The sequence below is a fragment of a genome, unplaced genomic scaffold (genome assembly GCF_019419815.1).
Source record: "Pyrus x bretschneideri cultivar Hongxiangsu unplaced genomic scaffold, Pyrus_bretschneideri_v1 Contig54, whole genome shotgun sequence".
In the NCBI taxonomy this organism is placed as follows: domain Eukaryota; kingdom Viridiplantae; phylum Streptophyta; class Magnoliopsida; order Rosales; family Rosaceae; genus Pyrus; species Pyrus x bretschneideri.
The window spans coordinates 139,525-162,269 of NW_025999792.1; the positions used below are offsets into that span (position 1 = coordinate 139,525).

At 37.5% G+C, this 22,745-nt stretch overlaps 1 protein-coding gene across 1 annotated transcript in view; it reads right to left on the minus strand.

Annotated features, from left to right (window-relative positions):
* Positions 1-3,229: 3,229 nt before the first annotated feature.
* Positions 3,230-22,745, minus strand: part of LOC103950514 (ion channel CASTOR) — a 55,584-nt gene continuing 36,068 nt past the window's right edge. The window contains exons 3-14 of the mRNA XM_009361737.3: positions 12,739-13,209; positions 12,591-12,662; positions 9,582-10,187; positions 9,264-9,446; positions 7,727-7,786; positions 7,443-7,646; positions 7,099-7,347; positions 5,796-5,894; positions 5,371-5,565; positions 4,899-4,991; positions 4,225-4,479; positions 3,230-3,684 (exon numbers count right to left, since the gene is read on the minus strand). Of these exons, the coding sequence (XP_009360012.2) occupies positions 3,466-3,684; positions 4,225-4,479; positions 4,899-4,991; positions 5,371-5,565; positions 5,796-5,894; positions 7,099-7,347; positions 7,443-7,646; positions 7,727-7,786; positions 9,264-9,446; positions 9,582-10,187; positions 12,591-12,662; positions 12,739-13,209 (2,706 nt within the window). The 3' untranslated portion in view covers positions 3,230-3,465. The remainder of the gene's footprint in view (positions 3,685-4,224; positions 4,480-4,898; positions 4,992-5,370; positions 5,566-5,795; positions 5,895-7,098; positions 7,348-7,442; positions 7,647-7,726; positions 7,787-9,263; positions 9,447-9,581; positions 10,188-12,590; positions 12,663-12,738; positions 13,210-22,745) is intronic.

Consider the following 22,745-nt stretch of genomic DNA (forward strand, 5'->3'; position numbering starts at 1 on the left):
TAAACAATGCCCTAGTTACTTGACCACTTTCAGAAATAGTGTACCTATTTTGGTTTCTATTTTCATAAATAGTGCCTAGACAACTATTGTCTATTTGTTTAATATAATATTTCTTTGTATTCAAACAGAATGACATGGAGATAGAAAGACCAAAGAGTGATGACGAATACCTTGACCAATGTTTGAAGACAATATTGGAAAAAATGTGGACAAGGTTGGCAAAGTATTCATCCCAATGAAGCACTACTTCCACTTCACTTTGATAGTTTGGGAGACTCATTACAATTCCAAACTACCAAGGATTGAAGAAGCTGGAGACCAATATTTTGACCATGCTTCGCAAATGGTATGAACAAAACCTTAACTAATCCATTTTATGTACTAAATTTCAAATGAAAACAAATTCTTTCAAACAAAACATTCTATTTCTTCTTTTTTTTTTTGCAGCGAGACAAGATCCAAACAATATACAAGGACTAAACCCAATATTTGTAAAACAAAACAATAACTATTTCATAAATCATATTTATATAAAATGAACAAAAAACTAACAATATTCCTAAAACAAAACATCACAAACAAAATTAAAAAGCTAAAAAGTACTATTGACACACCTCGACCAAAATCAGGGCGTGCTGGTTATGTCACTCTCACGTGACGGCCAGCACGCCTTGATTTTGGTCGGGACCCATTGGGAAGTTCTCGTCTGAGTTCCCAGAAACAAAACCGTGAGGGAATGGTAAGCCAAAAGCAGACAATATCGTGCCCGGGCGGGGATGTGACAATTTGGTATCAGAGTCTAACCCTGGTCGCGTGTGTGCCGACGAGGACGTCGGGCCCCTAAGGGGGTGGATTGTGACATCCCACATCGCCCAGGGGAATGATCCTTATATGTATATTCTCATCTCTACCTAGCACGAGACCTTTTGGGAGCTCACTGGCTTCGAGTTCCATTGGAACTCCGAAGTTAAGCGAGTAGCGCGCGAGAGCACTCCCAGGATGGGTGACCCACTGGGAAGTTCTCGTGTGAGTTCCCAGAAACAAAACCGTGAGGGCGTGGTAGGGGCCCAAAGCAGACAATATTGTGCTACGGTGGTGGAGTGGGCCCAGGAAGTGGTCCCTCTTGGGCCGGGATGTGACAATTTGGTATCAGAGCCTAACCCTGGTCACGTGTGTGCCGACGAGGACGTTGGGCCACAAAGGGGGGTGGATTGTGACATCCCACATCGCCCAGGGGAGTGATCCTTATATGTATATTCCCATCCCTACCTAGTACCAGGCCTTTTGGGAGCTCGCTGGCTTCGGGTTCCATGGGAACTCCGAAGTTAAGCAAGTAGAGCACGAGAGCACTCCTAGGATGGGTGACCCATTAGGAAGTTCTCGTGTGAGTTCCCAGAAACAAAACTGTGAGGGCGTGGTCGGGGCCCAAAGCAGACAATATCGTGCTACGATGGTGGAACGGGCCCGGAAAGTAATCCCCCCGGGGGGGGATGTGACAACTATAATAACAACTGTTTCTGAAACTATTATAATACTACATCCATTATTTATGAAAAATAAAACACAGACAGCGTGATGAACAAATCAAGACTTACCTGCAAATTCTTCAAAACAATAATGTAACATCTCACATAGTCCAGGGGAATGATCCTTATATGTATATTCCCATCTCTACCTAGCACGAAGCCTTTTTGGGAACTCACTTTGTCACATCCCTGCCCGGGGCGGATCACTTTCCGGGCCCGCTCCACCACCGTAGCATGATATTGTCCGCTTTGGGCTTATCATTCCCTCACGGTTTTATTTTTGGGAACTCACGAGCAACTTCCAAGTGGATCACCCATCATGGGATTGCTCTAACCCCTTCTCGCTTAACTTCGGAGTTCCTACGGAACCCGAAGCCAGTGAGTTCCCAAAAGGCCTCGTGTTAGGTAGAGATGGGAATATACATATAAGGATCACTCCCCTGGGCTATGTGGGATGTTACAATCCACCCCCCTTAGGGGCCCGACGTCCTCGTTGGCACACACGCAGCCAGGGTTAGGCTCTGATACCAATTTGTCACATCTCGGCCCGAGGCAGATCACTTCCCCGGCCCGCTACACCACTGTAGCACGATATTGTCTGCTTTGGGCTTACCATTCCCTCACGGTTTTGTTTTTGGGAACTCACGAGCAACTTCCCAGTGGGTCACCCATCATGGGATTGCTCTAGCCCCTTCTCGCTTAACTTCGGAGTTCCTACGGAACCCGAAGCCAGTGAGTTCCCAAAAGGCCTCGTGCTAGGTAGAGATGAGAATATACATATAAGGATCACTCCCCTGGGCTATGTGGGATGTTACAATAAGATCCAAACTGAAAATTTCAAAAAAAAAAAAAGGAATCAACTACCTGATATATTGTAATTTGAACACAAAATTTATCTATCAATGCAAAAACTTGAAAAACTATGAAACTTGAATCTCAGAACCTGTAATGCAGTGCCAATTACCTCCAAACAACGAAACTATGAAGAACGGCGATTAATTACAAAACTCCAAGTAAAAATGAATAACAACGAAGATCACGAATCCAAAAAAAAATCTAAGAACCTTCAGTTTCGAGAAAAAAAAAATCTCAAAAGCTTCAACAAACCTTCAATTGAAGAATAATTCTTACTTCCAAAGACCTAAACGAACAACACAAAAATCAGAATTTCAAAAAAATCGAATATCAAAACCTTCGCCCAGTTCACGAAAAAAAGTTAAAATCTGTAGATTGAAGAACTCTGCAACGTTTTAGCAAAAAAGTGCCCTTCTAGTCGATTGTGCTAATTTCAAAGTAACTAAACTAACAGATTAATTAACGTAAGTTAACCTAAAACCATTAGGGGGAAAATTGAGAAATCAACTTATTATTTAGGTTGGGCCATTTAAAAGTGGACTTTGTACTAACCATTAAATAAACTTACAACATAATTTTTGGTTAAAACTTAAAGTTTTAAAACCATTTTGGTTAGTTTTCCTTAAAAAAAAATTGTTTTATTTATTTAATTATTTTATTATGAGAGTTTCTTATTATGGTTACTAGGATAAATTTTACTTGACCTGTTGTCTAAAATTCAAATCAACTAGTCTAATATTAGTTTAGACAAAAAGACAGACTTTCAATTTTAAAATCAACGACCTAACAAAGATTTTTCTCTCTTTCTCTCTTACGTCATACTCATAAATGCTTTATCCTCTTAAAAGTGAGACTAAAAATTATAAAACACATTAAAAGTGAAAATATCAAAGTAATTAAAAATCAAACACATTAGTGAGACGCACTACCGCCTGATGTAGCCTGAATTTTGTATGAACATCTTGAATTGTAGCGAAGTTCATTTTATCAAAATTTATGAAAATGGGATTTTGTAGAGTGTACCATCCATCAGCCCTGATTTCATATGGAATTTCAAGCACTTGCCACTTCCTAAAGATATTCTTCATTCCTTCTCAGCAATTACCACGAAAACATCCTTCCCAGACCACCTCCTCCTCTCGCTTTTGGCTGGGGGATTGATGGCAGCTCTCTCAGCTTCTTCCATACGGTAACCAATCATCACCTCTCTCCTCTGTCTCGCTCGCAATATTATTTCATAGAAGCTTAATTCCTCACCATCCCGCAGATAGAGATCTGCTTGCCTTATTTGCAACTCATTACCCTGTTAAAAGCAGAAATATATATAGTTTAATAAAAATACGGCTTTTTAATGATTTTATCCAAGATACTAAATTAGGCGATTCTACTGCTTTACAAAAAGCAGTTCATAGAATTTCAACTTGCATTTTCATATTGAAAGGATATCTGCTCCGTATTAGCAGTGTTTGACTCAGGGCATCAATCAAGACTTACTCTGCATACTAAAATCTGGTAACCACATTTTTAAACCAACGATTTGTCAAACTACCACAGGGAGGGTGAGCAAAGGTTGGAACTATGCAATTAGCGTAATTAATTTCATTCCCTTGTCAGTGACTTGGATGGTAAATCAGCGACGATGTTAGCAAGATCATGATCGAGCCTTGGAATCAAGTCACATGTTTTAGAGGACATTTTGATGGGAGAGACTATGCTAAGTCTATTTTGGCTGCAATAAAGTTCCGGTTCTGCCATGGCAATAGTATGGAATCGTATATAACATTGTTATCAGAAAAAAATTAAAAAGAAAAAAGAAATCATATATAAAAAAAGGGACGAATACCTCCTCAGCAAACAGCTCTTCCAACACATCATTTATCTGCCGATCCTCTGCTACCATTGCCAATGCCATGCTGACGAGCTCATTCGATAGCACATAATCACTGATCTTTGACATGGATAATAGATTTTTTGTCCTTGGGTCCAGAATTTCACTAATTATAACCGACTTATCTGAAGCTTGCTGCATTTCCCCTATCCATGACCCTTGATAGAAGCTTCCTCTTTCAGCATGTGTTACCATAGGGAGACGCTTAGCCTAGAATAACATAAAAATTGTATGCTTGGAACTGAGGATAGATAAACCATGAAAACTGATAACTCCAATCTCGTCAGCAACCACAATGATATCTTCACAAATGGTTCCCAGAAAATTAAATCTTTGATAATTGAAGTAAGAAGTAATTCTACTAAAAAGTGCCAAGTTGGATACAATAAACTATGAATATTAATACCCAGATGCATTACATGCTAAGCTTTCTAATTTGACTTGTGCCCAAATCGATGTATACAGATATGCAGATAGGAAGAGCAGTGAAGTCGACCCACCCGGAAAAAGAAAAGAAACACACAAAAAAAAAAAAAAATCTAATCTTTTGCACCCACGAGTTTTTCAAAAGCCAATTGCTTAAGTTTGTTGTGTACTCAAAGATGTACTCAAATCAAATCGCAGTTTACCTGAATATCACGAATTAAAAGTAAAGTGGCAAGAGATCTGGAATCAGCTTGAATTGCTGAATCCTCCACAGATTCATCAGCCAAAATTAAGATCTGCACAGATGAATTACAACATGAGCGCATTTTTAACCTACGAAGTGAATCATACATGTACATAATTATCAGAATCATCAGCAAAAAATAAACACCCTGCACAAGGCCTCCAATGGAGGTTGAAGCCTAGAGAGATAATCTAATGCACGCTTGTCACTAACTGGTCTACCACATTTCAGAGGGTAAGATAATATCACCGCTCAGATACGGTAACATTCAGCCATCAGGTTCTTTCCCATTGCAGGTCTTTTTCATGTTGATCATTTCACATACAACATGAATCCTCATTTTCGATAACTAAGAACTTTTCATCCTTACTCCTTTTTACTACTCAATATAAATACTTATAAAGAAGGGGCCATATATTTTTGCTGCTCACCGAATCAAAAGATTGCAAGGGAAGGCTCTCCAAATGACGCCGTATTACAGCATTACCCTCACGGTTAACCAAATTTATATTAACCAACCGGCTGACGTCGAGGCCACCATCAATTAGCTTCTTTTCCCTCTCCTTTTCAGCAACCTCGTTAAACATCCAGAGCTCAGAACCTTCGGCTAGAAAGGCATCCAATACCTAAATATCATATGCATGAATATAATTTTCTAAAGGTAAATTTAATAATCGGTTCACAGCACCAATGTAGATGTGGGAGTGAAACTTCTGAAAACCTTTAAATTTGAATCAAGAAAAAGCTGCATAGAGAAACAGAAAGCTGTCTCCGAGATTATTATTATCATCAGTATGTATACTATAACTGCTCCCTAAGTACTGGAAGCATGACTGCAGACATCTTGTGGCATTACCATAATCATATCCTCCATATCTCGCCGCCAACCACAAAAAAGTATCCTTTCTGTGGACTTTGGAACAATAAAATCTTGGGGTAGACTACCTCTCCAGACCTGCAGCATTCAGGCGAAGAAAAAGAAAAATTAGGGGCATCAATAGAAAGAACTTACCACAAGCATATCATCAATGTCCCTCCTCCATCCACAAAGTAGAATCTTCTGTGGCTTTCTTGCTGTTCGGGCAATATGTATGAAAGATGCCTCATTGACCTGAATGATCAAAGTGATTATACTTTTGTGAGTTTTAATTATGGTATCTCCCATTACTATAACTCCATGGTAGGCATCATCCTAATGCGGACTAGAAAAGATTATTCTTTAAATGATTGACCTCTACCTTATGGCCCTTTCTTTCCAGCTTTAGTTTTCTTTGATTGCATTTTCACTCAATTCCTGTTGATTGATTCTGACATTTGATCAAATTCTCATGTGCATAACTACGGAAGTCCTTTATTGCATTATATGGTAGGCAAAAATTGTGGCAGAAAGGGTGCACTAAATGGGGGGAAGACAGAGATAAGGGGACATGGGAAGGAGGAAAAGGCGCTTAAAAAAGCACTTCACTGTGACAACAGCCCTGGAGGATGGTAAAATAAAATTGACAGACCTCACAACATCTAAGGGCCACTACCTAAACAATCATAATCCTATAAATTGAATGATTTTATTTTTATCTTTTTCAAAGTTAAACACCAACACATTGAAAACAAACCTACAGCTTCTACAGTTATTGTTTTCCATAATTAATCATCAGAAAACTAATTGAATGAATGATTCATAACCAAATCAAATATAACATCAAGGGCGTGCTGCAATACTGAAAAACAGCAAGCAAATTATCCACTGATAGCCACGTCACCAGAAACTTACTTTCTTTAATGGACATTTCTTTTCTATACATGTACCATATTTTAAATACTCATATGATCTAGTGGTATCCAATCTCAACGTTGGAAGACCTGTTCAGATCTCATGGATGACAATTGTTGAATCAAAAGAATACCTGTAATATATTATTTATTTATTTGTTCTGGCACCCTCAAACAGTGAGCCTAAATGCACTATGATATGGGGCCTTTGAGAACTAAACTTAAATATGTTTCTTTTGGAAAAAGAATTATTAACTTGTTAACATTAAGTGGACCATCACCACACGCAAAAGAAGAAATAAAACAGAAAAAGGAGAATAGAGAAAACTGGCTGAAACACTAAGCTAACAGTTTGAAATTTCTATTACTTTAAATGAATTGGAAATCACCATTGGCAATGCTGCAGGAGCATAGGTATCGTCATCCTCTGCTATGACTAGCACTTCATCACCTTCCTTTAGAACATAAGAGTCATCGGGATTCAAAATAATCTTACCACCTAATGATGCCACCTTGACTCCACAAGGAATGGCATCAGGAAAACTGATCAATACATCCTCGAAATGCATGCCATCCAGCTGTGGCCATCTTTTGATGTAGAACTCACAATGTTCAAACCCAAGAATATCTTCCCAGATCTGCAATGGTCCACCGGGAAAACATAAAGAAAAAAAAAAATCAGTGACGATAAAAAACAAAACAAAGTCAAGTATGTGCGCTAACAGAAACTGACCTGTGCAAGTCCAGGCTGCCTAGCACATTGAATCATCAAACGACCAATTACATCATGAGCCACAACAGTTTCAACAAGATCTCCACCAACAAGTTTAACAAGAACCTCATTGTCAAGATCACTTAGTTCAACTACAATATGTCCTCGAAGCCCTTCTTTTACTCCAGTCAGACTTAAAACTGTTCTCAATGCACGGGCATCACTCTGCATTAAACCAACAAGTAAGGAATATATAGTATCAGTATCAGATATACGGGAACATAATTATTTTCATTCTGGTGTACCTGATCAGCATTTCCATCTTCCGCAAGGACAATTATTGCACGGGCCTTGGAAACAGATACCTGCAAATAGTGGTTTAAGCAAACGCATTGAGAAGATACCACGAATAGCTTCAACAGTATTTGATTGCAAGCACTCAATGCTTTAAAAAAACTAATATGGAGACTAGCCTAGGTGGTTTTATGGGAGGGGCTATCAAGAAAAGGCCTCTGCCAGTGGGAGCGGGCTATAGAATAGCCTAAGGCGCAGTCAAAGCAGCATCTGGTTGTTTGAATGTTTTTATTTATGTTAAAGAAGTCCAAACCCAAAATGACGTTTCTATTAGTTTATTATGACTATTAAGATGTGAATTAGAGAAATAATAAAAAGAGTAATGCCACGGATCCGCCCCCACATATATATATGTTAAGTAATATAATAATTTTAGGTACCGTGAGGCTATCCATGAAATACCTTGGTTTTACCTTCGCCTTTTAAAACATTGCAAGACATACACAATATATTTGATATGGGCAACACAAGGTGGTTGTTTGGTATAATATATAATTGATAAACTAACTTCAATTGGGAAAACAACTCCAATTGGGTAACAATTTAATCCTCTAAGACTATATTTCTCAATAGCCTTAGTACAACTCATCATGGGCTGGAAAACTCTGACACGAAGGTCCATTGGGCTTGATAGCACCCAGGGATTAGGCCTAGGTGGTTAAGCGGGGTCAATATCGGTTTATGGCAGCCTTAATAGTGGACACTTATGGAGCCCGTGACACAACATTGTCGATGTGCTTTTCTGTTTTAAAAAACCCATGCTTTAATACCTTAATCTAATCCCGTGTTTTTCTAGATCCTCCCTTACTCCTTAGTATTACCCAAACAGGGTGTTTAAAAATTGGAACTTCCAAACCCCTTTTGTAGTCCCTCATCCACACAAACCACACTGGTTGAGAAATTCCTGGAAAAAGACTTTCTATCATCTTTATACAGCATAACAAAATTTATTTGATCAATTTTATAAAAGGAGGAAGAAAGTAACATTTGTAAGGGATACTTAATACCAGTAGGAGCGAAGGTGAAAAATAATCATAGAACTGAAGTTGATTTGAAAATAGGGAACTCTGAATTTCCTCAACAGAAAGTAAAGTTGATTTGCAAATAGTGAACTCCATGAGCGTCTGACAAAACTTACAGAAATTTTCTGAAGTTCAAAACAGTTTGGGAAATTAAAATTTCTCCGTATGATTTGATAAAAATATGACTTAAAAGTGAGAAGACCAGAGTGAATTGAGTTGTCACATGAATACTTGGTCCCAAGTTCCAACCTACATGAGTCTTTCTTTGCTGAACTGTATAACTACTGAAGTAGGGATAAAATTCTGTATAAATTATTGGATAAATATATAAATTCATCCTATTTCAATGTCCCTCTCCTATCTCTCCTATCTGAGGATGTTTCACCTGAAACTGATGGACGTCGCAAAGGAGAAAATAATTCCGTGTTTTAAAGTAAAACAAACAAAAAAGGGCAAGCAATCATACCTTTTTCAAATCAGCCAAAATAAGAGGGCTCCCACTTCTGCATATTACAGATGTTCCCTTGAAATCAAACTCCATTTTAGCAATGTCAAGTTCCATTTCCTCTTTGTCTCGCTCAGCCATGACTACAACAATCCCTCCACCTAAACTCTCATTAGCTATTGCAAGCTGATTCAATAGTGATCCCTGAACTTATAGTGGAATTCTTAGCAACGGGAATAAAAACGCAATTCAAGCTACTAATTATTGTTCCCCAAAAGTAAAGCTCGAACATTTTTTTTTTTTTTTTTTTTTTAAATAAGCAGCTCAGTTAGACATTACCAATTTATCACTCCAACCAAGTATTAAGGTATGGTTTTGCTCAACCACCTCACTTCTCCCTTTCCTCAACGAATCGAATTTCTCCGAAATTGCATCAGAAACAAGTCCAAGCATCATTGCAAATATGAGCATACCACCAAAGCTAATGGAAACTGATACAAGCCTTTCACCAATCTTTTCAGAGTCAGTATGGTTGCCAGAATCAGCTACATAAGTCCACGATAACCAAAGACATTCTGCTAAGTTATCATCTTTTACTCCAAAGAGTGCTAACCCCCCAAGACAAATTAGTAACAGAGTTGCAACTAACAATGCCAGCGGCTTAGAATATGGGTGGACAGATAACAACAGATCAACCCGATATGCTAGCTGTTTGTTTCGGGAAACTTCTTCTGAAATGTTTTCTGATGATCTTGATCTAGAGACATAATCGATGTACTTGAAAGCTAGGATAGGTATGGATAAAAGTGTGAGGGAGACCATAAGAGCTAATCTTTTTAAACTTTTGCTAGGGAGATCGCTTTCCTGCCCTGAGAAACTGATTAGCTCCACAGATTCGGATGAATTGTAGTCTTGCAGTTGAAATTCAAGCTTCGAAATATATTCCTGAGAAAAGTATGTGTGCCCAAATTAGCATGCTCTTATCATATTAACAAAGTTCCATCCATTATGTCGAAGAGAAATGAATAGGTCCAACTCATCTAGAGACACTACATCATAGTAACATTTGGACAGGAATATTCATCATTGAAAAGCAAAAGAGACCTTAAGGGCTGCCATCTTAACCGAGCAACAATCAGTTTATCATTCTTTGGTGTGAAAGGACTTCACATCTTAGTTCTATTCCAATTTAATCTTGCACTGAACAACAAGTATAAGGCTCTCACTAGGAACATAAATTTGATTTCCATATGCATGTAATGTTGCAGTCATCCATGTCTTTTTTTTTCTTCGGTCAATCACAAGTATTATCTGAAAGAATAACCAAAACTGGGAGAGGCTACACTTAAATACCTTAACTTTGCTTCGTTCTAGTATGTGTTTCCAGCAATGTATTAAAAGGTGGGGGCGTGGCCAAGGCGTCCAATGGATAGCCCAGCCTAGGCGTGAGGCGAAGCCTCAAGGAACTCAAATTTTAATATATATTTTATATATATATATATAAGTATATTTATAACAATATAACACTTTGTAAAAACAAACATAATTATAACTAAATCAAAGATAATATCATCTTCTTTATTACTAAGTCTAGTTGTACTTGGAAACTATGCCATATGGTCTTAAAATGTTGTAATTATTTATTTTATTGTAAGCAATTATAGAGAACTTCAAGGAAAATAAGGATGGGTGGTCACAATTATAGGAAAATTTCAAGCGAAATAAAGGCTGAATGTTGCAATTATAAGTAATTTAAAACGAAATAAAGGCTGAGTGAAGTAGTTATAGTATATCTAAAATGATATAAAGCAATAATTATGAGAATTTAAGGGCAAAGAAAGGGTTGAGTGGAGTATTTATAGGGTATTTAAAATTAAATAAATGGGGTGGAGTATTTATAGGGTATTTAAAATGAAATAAATGAGGAAAATAAAGGGTTGAGTGGAGTATTTATAGGGTATTTAAAATGAAATAAAGGCTGATTGGAGCAATTATTATGGAAATTTATGGGATTTGGAGAGAGAAAGTCTCTCCTTCGTTGAAACTTGAACGACAGAAAACATTTCACAAAAACCTGGATTTTGAAGAAAAAAACACCCAGATGAATGCCTCCGACGCCCTGAGGTGCGCCTTCGCCGCCCAGACGCGCTCTGGCGACGCCTCCGCCCACTCCCACGAAATTGAGGTGGCAACTCTCCTTGGGCTAGTTTTTTAAAACACTGGTTTCCAGACTGAATCTCATTAAAGCACAATGCTTAATGGTTGAATTTGACTATAACATTTGGTATCTCATAAGCAATTTAACCAAAAATCAACCTACTCCTTGGACAGGGCATGATAGCTGATTCTGGTGATTTCAAATTATGGTTATTCAATTTTTGACAAATACAAATAAGACTAAAAATTCTTTCAATTTCCTGTCTATTCATATCAATGCGTCTTCAGGAAAATCAATAAAAAAGTGCAATGCGAAAAAGAACGATGACATGTGAACTACAACTTGGTATATTTGTCGCTACAAATTAATTAATTTCAGATTTAAAAAACAGAAATACAAACAATTAATTTAAGTTATTACGTGAATCTAATATAGGTTTAGATTAATAAATAAAAGCAATATTCCATGTTATGTCAACTAAGTCTTCTTTTTCTTTCATTTGGTCATTAACTGATGGTCCTTGCTATTAGATTAGCTCAAATAATGTTGCTTTCGAATTTAGTTTTCAGTGTTTGGTTCCTTTTCTCGTACGATGTTCTTTAGTCTATGTTTGCGTGAGGGAGTTCCAAATCCCTAGTGATTTGGGGACCAGTTAGTAAGGAATGGTGCACAAAATGTTAGATAAAACGGGATTAGAAATGCATACTATTGCAAAGGCATGTAAGAGGAGGTTTGTCCGAACTAAAATCCCTTAAACATGCCTTTGCAATGTTATCTAACATTTTGTGGGTCCATTCCTTACTAGCTTGGAAGTCCATCACCCAAACATAGCCTTAATGTTTTTTGTTGTCTTCATTGGGATAGCACTATGTGTGCTTTGTTTTTTTCTTTTGTTCCTAATTCTGTCCAATTCCCACTTATTTTGCTTTCGAGTTCTCAAGCAATTTTCATTGAATTTCATATGTTTGTTGTTGATTTACGGAACATAAATTTCTTAACTGTAAAGGCCTATACAGAAAATTTAAATATATTTGCACAAGTAATCAATATTAAAGTAAAATATATATTTGCACAAGTAGTCAATATTTCATTTCTTTCCTCCTTAAACAAATTATCGTATGAATTCAGTGTAAATTATCGTACATTATTTAAAAAAAAATATTGACTAAATATAGTAAGCAAGAAAATACCTGCAAGTCATTGACTTTGATATGCAGACAGAAATTCTGGTACACCACTGATGAGAGTACCGTCGTCACAATCTGCCACATGAACAAAAAGGTAAGGTTAAGGCCCCAATTCGTCAATTCAATTCAATTAGAGAGAGAGAGAGAGTACCGCAGCTAAAATGCCCATTTTCCATCGAACCCTGAAGCCATGTCCCGGAGACCCAATAAACTTGTCGCCCAAAGCAACCTCCGATCTTCTTCTCGAAACGCCGTCAGAAGCGCTCGGGCTGGCCTGCCTGTCGACGTTTCGCCGCGGCTGCTCTCTCCGGCCACCGAAGTCGACTCTCCGTCGAAGCCTTTCGTGGTTGAAGGATCTGTGTAGGGCTGAGCTTGAGGACGAAACGCCGCGACTCGGCGGCGCGGAATTGGGAGACGAAACGCCGTCAAGCGGCTGCCGGTAATCGGGAGGGAGGTTTTGGGACTGGAATGGTCTGGGATTGGTCGGGAATCGTCGCGGGTATTTTCGAAATTTCGAAGAGTGTGAGTTAGCATGGATGAAGGGAGGTGAGGGAAAGTACCAGTCTCTGCTGGTGGAAGCGACTGCTGCTGAGTCGGAGTCGAGGGACATGGTGGGGATAATCTTAAAAGTTTAAAACTTTTTTTGGGACATTGAATGTCGTGATCATTTATTTCTGCTAATCATACCTCTAAAATCATATTAACCGGAGCTTGTGGCAACCGATTTGGAATTTGGACAGGTTTCTTAAAAGTATGGTTGATTTGGAAGGGGAGTTGTTTTAATTTCAGGTAACAACAAAAGTTGTTGACCAAAAATTAACAGCCTAACTTATAATGATTTTCATACTAGAGTATTTTAAAAATGCTCACCAAGTATCATGACAAAGTTTTTCATTAATTCGTCTCTTCTTCCATAAAACTCTCAGAGAGAGTGATACCAGGTGATAATAGTCTTTGGGCTACATTTTTCAACGACAACTATATTAAAATGATATGGGTGTGTTATTCAATGACGAAATTGCTATAGGCTCTTCTTACACCTACAATTGTGTTATTGAAGATGCCAAACTATTGCATGAGGTGCGACTCTCGTGTGCCAACCTGTTCCGAATTAAATCTTATTTTATTCCTTAATTTTGTGAAATTATGAAAATGCCCTTGACAAGCTAAATGGAATTCCTACGTGGATGTATGAGTACTCTTCACTCTTTGTCCTTTTGCACATCTATCTAGGTAGTACATGTCCTTACAAAAACGAGAGTGTGAACGAGTTGTAAATTGAACGATCAACGTACATTTCCTAATGAAGGGTAAAAGGTAATTTTGCACTCTCGAGAATCCATTACTTGTTTATCGAGACAATAGTGGGTTGTCAATATTGCGGGCTGCGGACTGTAATGTTGATGGCTTATTCGTTGGACTTGGTAAGCAAGTAGGCTTGTCTGCGTCAGTATTTTATTGTTTGGGTTTGAACCAAAGACACACACATATTCTTGAAGTACTCGATGTTACAAATGCCTGGATGCACACAAAACTGAAATTGGACTTACGATGAAGATTTTACAGAACTACGAAGCCGAAGGGCATTTTAGTACATTGCACTATTCCAAATATTGTGCACCTTTATCATTTTATTATTTTCTTGTTAGATTTTTGTCAACTCTCTCCCTTTCCCTTTGTGTTTCCCTCCTTCAATGTCTTTCTTTTTCTCCTCCTTTCCCTTCTATCACTCTCTTCAACTTTCAAACTCTCCTCTTTCTCTCTTTGCAAAACACACAAAAGCTGAGAGCTTCTTCAAGCTGTTACTGAAGGAAAATATTTGAAAAACTAAGTTCATTAAGTAACATATTGCATGCATTTACCAATTAAATGGCAAAAGCATGCTTGTATGCAGTTTAAAACAAAATTTAAACCATGAAATTCAAAAGCTAATAATGATGGTGAACCAAGACTCAACTCATATCACAAAATATTTGAGATTTCTTTATAACTTTGGATTCCTCTTTTTGCACAAGCACAAGGCAATCACCCATGAAAGGGCCTTCATTCCTCTCCTTGAGTTGAACTCTATGGCTTCGTCTTGTAGTCTCCTTGGATTCTTGGATTTGGATACTTGAATGATTCTTCAAAAGTCTCGAAAGTTGGAGACCTCTAAGTTTTGACACCAAGGTTGGTGAAGGAAGAAGATGAGTGACATTGGAAGAGGATGACCATGCTTGTTCAACAAGACACAAGATCTACTTCTGATACAGACCTAATCAGATCCTTATAAGTCTTGAAGTTCCTACAATCTAGGAATTCGCATGCGCTATAAGTAATCACTACTCCTAAGATGGCGCAATATCTACTTCTAGATATCCTCTAGGATTCTCCCGGCATAGAACAAGGATTTTATCCTAAAAATGTCTCTCTCTCTCCCCCTAAGGTATAAATACACCCATCTAGGGTTCATCTATGGTAAGTTGGTAACGCAACCTAAACATTTCAATTCTTTTGTCCCCTACGTGGGTCTAAAACTATTAGCTAACTTGACAATTGGAAAGCCTTTGGGCCGCACACCCACTGGTATCAAGCTTGCTCACAGTTGTTTGCTATTTTGTAGGTTGCTTGAGTTTGTGCACAACCACCACTTATGATGGTATGTGGTGTGCAAATTTGGTTCCAACAGTTGGTGCTTCATTAAGAGAGAACTTTTACTCTTATCAACCGAATCACTCTATTGGCCGACATGTTTGCCGAAGAAAGCTCGGTTAACGCCAACGTTGACCCAGCTAGTAGGGATAACCTACTTTTTGATGTGTCCATCATTCCTAGATTGGACGACCCGCCACCTCAGGTCACTACAACCCCTGGGGCAAGTAACTGCCAACAAGGAGCAATACCTACACCCGAAAATGGCGAGGATCCAGTCAATAGACCACCTCTCTCCATGTACTAGATTTGGAAAGCCTTGGCGAAGATTAACGCCTATGGCAAAAAGCTGCAAAAGAACCAAACCTCCGCCTAAGTAGAAATTCACTCTAACTTTGTGGACATGGAGAAATGCATGAAAAACCTGGAGAATTCAAGTGGAACAGCCCCTTCGATCCAAATCCCTGTTTTTGGATATTAGAAAAACATAAGCACCATGACCTTGAAGGAATCCCTATAGCATCACCGACTGATCTGACATTGGCGAATGTCATCAATCCAATCAGGGACCTGATAAGCAATAGACAGGCTACTAACGCAGTTTTAGAGGGAAGGCCACAGAACCCTCCTCAAGATGCAACGGAAACACTGAGAGCAAAGCCTGTCGCCTAAGACTTGACAAACCTAATTCCTCAAAAAGGCCAAGAATGGCGACACCTCTTGGACGGTGAGAATCCTGTGAGCTTGGTTAGAAATGATCATCCCCACGTCCCAAATAGGCCGACAATTCGGGTAATAACACCACCTTCAATGGCAATTGAAGATATGACCCCACTAGAAAAGTTTTTGCAACTAAGATTTAAATCGTTTCACAACGATTTCAACCCTGACTACCATAAGATTGAGTACTCAAAATATCAAAATTTTATTGTGTGTCAAAAGTATACAGTTTTTCCACTTGGAATGTGTTTGAATTGTTTTCGGCATTCATGGGATCAAACAAGTGTGCATATGACACAGTTTCAAACTTAAGCAATAAACACATGAAAGATGCTACCAGGACCATAAGAATGAGGACTCAAAAGATCAAAATCTTATTAGGTGTCAAAAGTACATAATTTTTCTTTATGTAGTGTATTTAACTATTTGGTCTGTTTATGGCATTCATGGGACCATATAAGCATGTACATGGCACCCTTTGGAACCTTAGCACATAAACACATTTAATATACTAAACACATTTAATATACTAATAAGGCCATAAGAATAAGTACTCAAAAGATCAAAAGCTGATTGGGAGTTAAATGTTCTCAATTTTTCCCTATTGAGTATATTTGGACTGCTTTTAACATTCATGATATCAAATGAGCTTGTGTTTGACACCCTTAGGAACTTAAGAAAATAAACACATATCAATGCTACTAGTACCATAAGAATGAGTACCCAAAGATCAAAAGCTTATTGGGGGTCAAAAGTACACAGTTTTTCATTATGAAGTGTATTTGGACTGTTATCGTCATTCACGGGATTAAACGAGCGTGCATCTGACACCCTTTGGAACTTAAGGAAAAAAACATTTATAATATTCAACTAGTACTATATGAAGGAGTAATCAAAATATCAAAAACTTATTGGGTGTCAAAAGTACACGGTTTACGGTTTTTTTATGGAGTGTATTTGGACTGTTTTGGCAATCATGAGACCAAACGTATGTGCATTTGACATCCTTTGGAACTTTAATCCCCGAAATAGAATGATCCCTACTTACTCGTACAACGATTGCATAATTTATAAGGTTTAATTTGTGTGTTCGTTTTTACCACATCAAGTTCTGGTGCCGTTGCCGGGGATTAGTAAAATTGCTAATCGCTCTATGTTTTTCATTTGTTTTTTCTTTTGATATTTGATCTAGTTTTATTTCTTTGATTTCAAGTACTAGAGAAGCAAGACATGGCAATTGCTAATCTTCAAGCTCAAATGGCAAATCTTACTTCTCTTACATCACAGTATATCGAAAGAACCACAATGTAAAGTGTGGCCACATTTAGTGTGTCCTCTCAGCAAGGATATCAAACTAATCAACATCCTCAATTAATTGAGAATGGAGGTTGGGATAATGTCAATGCTTGGGGTTATCAAGGCCATAATCAATCAAGGAACGACTTGTTTTCCAACACTTACAATCCAGGTGGGAGAGATCATTCAAATTTTATGTGGAGGGAACCTTAACAAGTTCAACAAGAAGGATATTGGCAGCCATCTGAGGAGTTCTATTCAAGACCTACGCAGCCACCACAGCTCCCCCACAACAATTCCAACCAAATTCAAGTATGTCCATGGATCATGTTAAAATTCTTTGAACACTAAATACTTTTTGTGCTTCTTTGACTCAAGACTTAGAAAACCAAGCTAACAAGATGGTTGAATTGAAAAATCAACTTGGATAGATCGCAGAATTCATGGGAAAAATTCGAGAACAAAGCGAACTCTCCAACTCAACTATTGTCAATTCAACGGGAGATTTTGAAATCGCTGAGGCTATCACTTTGGGAAGTGCTATGGAGGTTGGAACTGAACCAAAGATGTCCAAACATAGCCTAGAAGTGGACAAAGAGCTGTTGTCCAAAGAAGCCTTGCCATAACACCCAATTATCTTTAATCCTATTACCGCGGCTACCCTCGCTCCACCACCACCCAATTTAGTTAAGGTTGTTCCAAATTCAATTCTTTCTAACCCCATTCCACCAAATGTAACTTTTCCTCGCAGGTTTTTGCAATCCAAGAACGAAGAGGGAAAGAAAGACATCTTCGAAACTTTTCCAAAGATTCAAGAGAAAGAAGTGGCTGGGGAATATCTAGAATTCATTAAAGATGATGCACTTGAGACTACCATCGCCAAAGAAGTTAGATTTTATGACACGAGACAAGTCACTGTCCTCACGCCAAATCTGGCCAGGAGCAACATTCCTGAAACTTTCACAATATTGTTTGTCCTTGAGTTCTTGTCGCAGCACACAAGTAAGCCATCTCCTCAAATTTCAATTTCTTTTTCTACTAACATGTTGTTGATTTCAATGATTCAGCCCACTCTAGAATTTAAACCATTGATGTGATATTAACTAGCACACAAATTAAACCTTTTTTAGATAGTTGTAGTATATAAAAGTAGGGATCGTTCTAGGTCGGGGATTAGAAGGGATGCTAATCTACTCAAATTATACTCAATTACACTTAACTAGACTCAAAAACATAAAACTAGACTCTATTTACTCAAAACAAACTAGAATGACTCAAAACAGCACAAAATAATCAAATAGACTCAAACTAGACACTAAAGGGTGATTTGGACGAAAATTACTTTTAACTTGCCTCAAAACACTTAAAAACATAAGTTTGGACAGATTCTAACTAATTTCACATAACAAAGTAAAGGGGATTAGGTTTTTGACGAATTTAAAGTAAAGACAAGTAGATTAAAGACTCTTAAACAACTTGGACGAAATTGGGTGTTTAAATGGGTGAATGGCTAGCTAGAGGGTTCATCTCCACACATGACACATATGCATTCAAATCGATTTCCAGTTATTATTCCTATAAACCATGAATAACAATGCCCCAAATTAACCGTGAACTGCACAAATTAACTCTCAAATTTTCCTAATTTCATTGAATTGTATGGATAACGCATCGGCAACCAAATTATTCTTCAATAGTTCCCTACATGAATAGCATAATAGAGATGCATATCAAAGACCATTAAGCTTTATGAAAATCATAAGCATTAACATGAAATTCGTAACTATGAACTGCATGATACTCTTGCCATGGATTTATTTAACGCGATTGTGACTAGCAACCTCCACTACTTATAAATATAAGTTCATAACGATTAGGTGAAATTCCCTTATATTCTAGCATCAAATTCATGCATGCAAACTAAGTATGCATCATTAATCAACATACAAGAATAAGTTATCAATCAAACAGATAAGTAAATCATATTCAATGTTTTACGAAACAATAACTGGAGGAAATCAATTCATATTACATATATGTTCATGGCTTTGAATCAACCTCTAGCTAAAATGAGTTCAGTTCGTCATGTTCGCACTTAAACAAAGATAACTTAAATTAAACATTGAAAGCAAAAAATAGAATACACTTAAGAACGTTCCAGCACTCCAAGCTTGAATGGCAGGGCAAGGCTCCAAGGGCCTCCTCTCCTTTCTCCTTGCAAAGCTGCTGCACTAGAGGGATTTGAGTGTATGATGGATGTGTGGTGTGAATTGTGGTGAAAGATGGGTCGTGAATAATAGGTACGACACTATGTATTTATAGGGAGAAGGAAAGGCATGCAAGGCTAAGAAAGAGGGGAATTAGAACTCCAAATCAAAAAGAACAAGGACACTTTCAATCATATTCCAGGGAGGACAAGGGATGGTCCTTGTGACAGGTTCTAGAACTTCTAGAATGGGTGGTGCTGCATAGATTTAGGGATAAGGCTTTGGCTTCTAGAAACCTGATATTTAGGTATCCTAATGTCATTTAGATGTCCTCCTTGGAGCTGGAATTAAGGTAGCAAAAGATTAGGATAGAATAAGATAAGATAAGATAAGATTTTGGATAATGTTTGGATAAGGTTTCCTCCTTTATAGCTGATTCCTTATCTTCCAAGTCTTTGATTTAATTCTTCCAGATGTTAAGCACATTCCTAGCCTCTCTTGAACTTCAAATTCGTCCATCCACCTTACTCCATGCATATGCTATCCATTCCAAGCCCAAAATTGCTTTAAATTGCTCCAAATTGCACTTTCTTGCCAACTTTGCCATTTAAACCTACAAACACACGAAAATAGCTTAAATCACTATAATAAATAGAAACTAACTATGTAAATGCAAGAAAACAAGCTAATTAAGTCGCATAAATATGCTCCTATCAACCATTACTGGATCATTTCAAGTATGCCTTTCCATTCAAAGATTAACGCCATGCCGCTGGTCTCTAGTGAGGATTAAATGAAGGTATCGTCCAGCTGGAAGATGTCAAAGCAAGTGCTTCTTGGGAGGCAACCCATGTGTTCAAATAAAGAGTCAATGGAATTTCAGGCTCCGACAACCATATTTGCTCTTTTTACCTTTCTCTTTATTGTTTTTACTTTGCCATGATAGTCTTGTTTGCTAGTTATCTTTTATTGCTTTGTTGTTTAAATTTATTTTTGAAACATTGAGGACAATGTTTGGTTTAAGTGTTTTTTTGGGGGGGGTAAACATAAGGCTTTTTGATAGGAGCATATTCATGCGACTTAAATGGCTTGTTCTCGTGCATTTACGTTATGTTTCTTTAGTTATTTTAGTACTTTAAGCTATTTTCGTGTGTTTGTAGGCCGAAAGGGCTAAAGGAGCAAAAAGATGCATTTTGGAGACTTTTGGAGCACTTTTGGGCTAAGGATGGATAGCTTATGCTTGGAGCCAAAGTGTTGGACGAAATTGAAAACCTAATTGAAGACCAAAGTGTTGGAACCTTGTTCCCTTTAGTTTTAGGATATTTAAACCTTTCCTATATCCTTAGTCGTGCATAACATTCCAACATTCCACTCCTTCATTCACCACTTATCATATCATACACTTATCTTATCATCACCACATATCATTCATTTATTACTTATCATATCATTCATTCATCTACATATCAATAACCACTTATCATTCATTTATTACTTATCATATCATTCATTCATCTACATATCAATAACCACTTATCTTATCACTCAACATATCATTCATTTATCACTCAACATATCATTCACTTATCACTTATCTTATCATTCACTTACCACTCAACATATCACTCAACATATCATACACTTATCATTTATCATACTCATAATTATCTACACATTACAACCTAAAACACATGCACATTCACCCACATGCACAAACACACATTATTGCCGTGCACATTCCATTGCACTCCTCCTTTCATTTTCAGCCACATTCCACATGCATTTGCACATGCATTCCCTCACCAAGAAATCATTCAACACATGCATTCACTCTTTAATCCACATGCATTCACACACACTTCACACAAACAACATTCACATGCAAACACAAGCTTTAACCAACAAACAAAACAGCCAACACATGCACCATTACACTATTGCCGTGAGTTTCATTCCATTTCCAACATCTTCACATGCATTTCCAGCTTTCACATGCCTTCACATTCATTTCCAAACAATAATCACTTCAAATCACATGCACAAACATGCATTTCCAGCTTTGCACATGCATTTCCCTTTCATTTCAACCCACATGCATCCTTTAATCATTCAAACATGCAGCCACATTCCCTCCTAGCTGCCATGTTCCCCCATTTCACCTATAAATAAGCATCCATTCTTCCACAATTCATTCACAATTCCACACACAACACATCCATTCCATTGTACATACCACAAACACATCCAAACCCCCCCTTGTTGCCGTGAGTTCCCTTGTAATCCAAACACCATCTTTCCATTTCCATCACTCCTCACTCCATTCCACACTTCCATTCCCCCAAACCAACTATCCTTAGACCTTATGCTACAATAAAGAGGAAGAGAAGAGGGCCTAAACGTTCATACAATTCAAGTTTGAGTTGTTGGAATGTTTAGGTGTTTCTTTGATTTCAATGTTTAAATTCAATTCTCTTTGTTTGTACGTATGAGGAATGGAAGAGAAGAGTGCCTAAACGTTCATACAATTCAAGTTTGAGTTGTTGGAATGTTTAGGTGTTTCTTTGATTTCAATGTTATAATAAACTAAACCCCCTTTAGCTAGGGGGTGATTCGAAATATATGTTTATGCTTGCATTTTGATTTGATTACTTCTAATTGCGTTTCATAAGTTGTGGTTCAATTTGTTTAACCGTTTGATTGATAACTTATTTATGAATGTTTATTAAGAATGCGCGCTTAATTTTCATGCATGAATATGACGCTAGAATATAAGTGAATTTCACCTAATCGTTATGAACTTATATTCACAAGTAGTGGAGGTTGCTTATAAACAATCGCGTTAAATGAATTCTTGGCACGAGTTTCATGCGTAATCATAGTAACGAATGCCTCGTCAACACTTATAGTTTTCATGATGCTTAATGATTCTTGCTTGTATCTCTATTATGCAATTCATGTAGGGAACTTGTGAGGAATGCTTTGGGTTGTCGTATGCAATCATCCAATTCATTAACTTAAGGAAAACTTGACGGTTAATTTAAGCGGACCTAATTAACCCGGGGTGTTGAGAATTCATGGTTTATTGAAATGCAATTGGAAATCATTTTATTATGCAAGTGTAACATGTATGGAGATGAACCCCTTAGCTAGCCATACCATCCATTCATTTCCATCAATTTCATATTTACAATTTGTTTTCTTTACAATCTATCCATTTTAGTTTAAATTCGTCCAAAATCAATCCCCCCATATTTCGTTTAAGTCTTAGTCTTAATCTTTCTTATTTTTAGTTTTGAATTCTTCG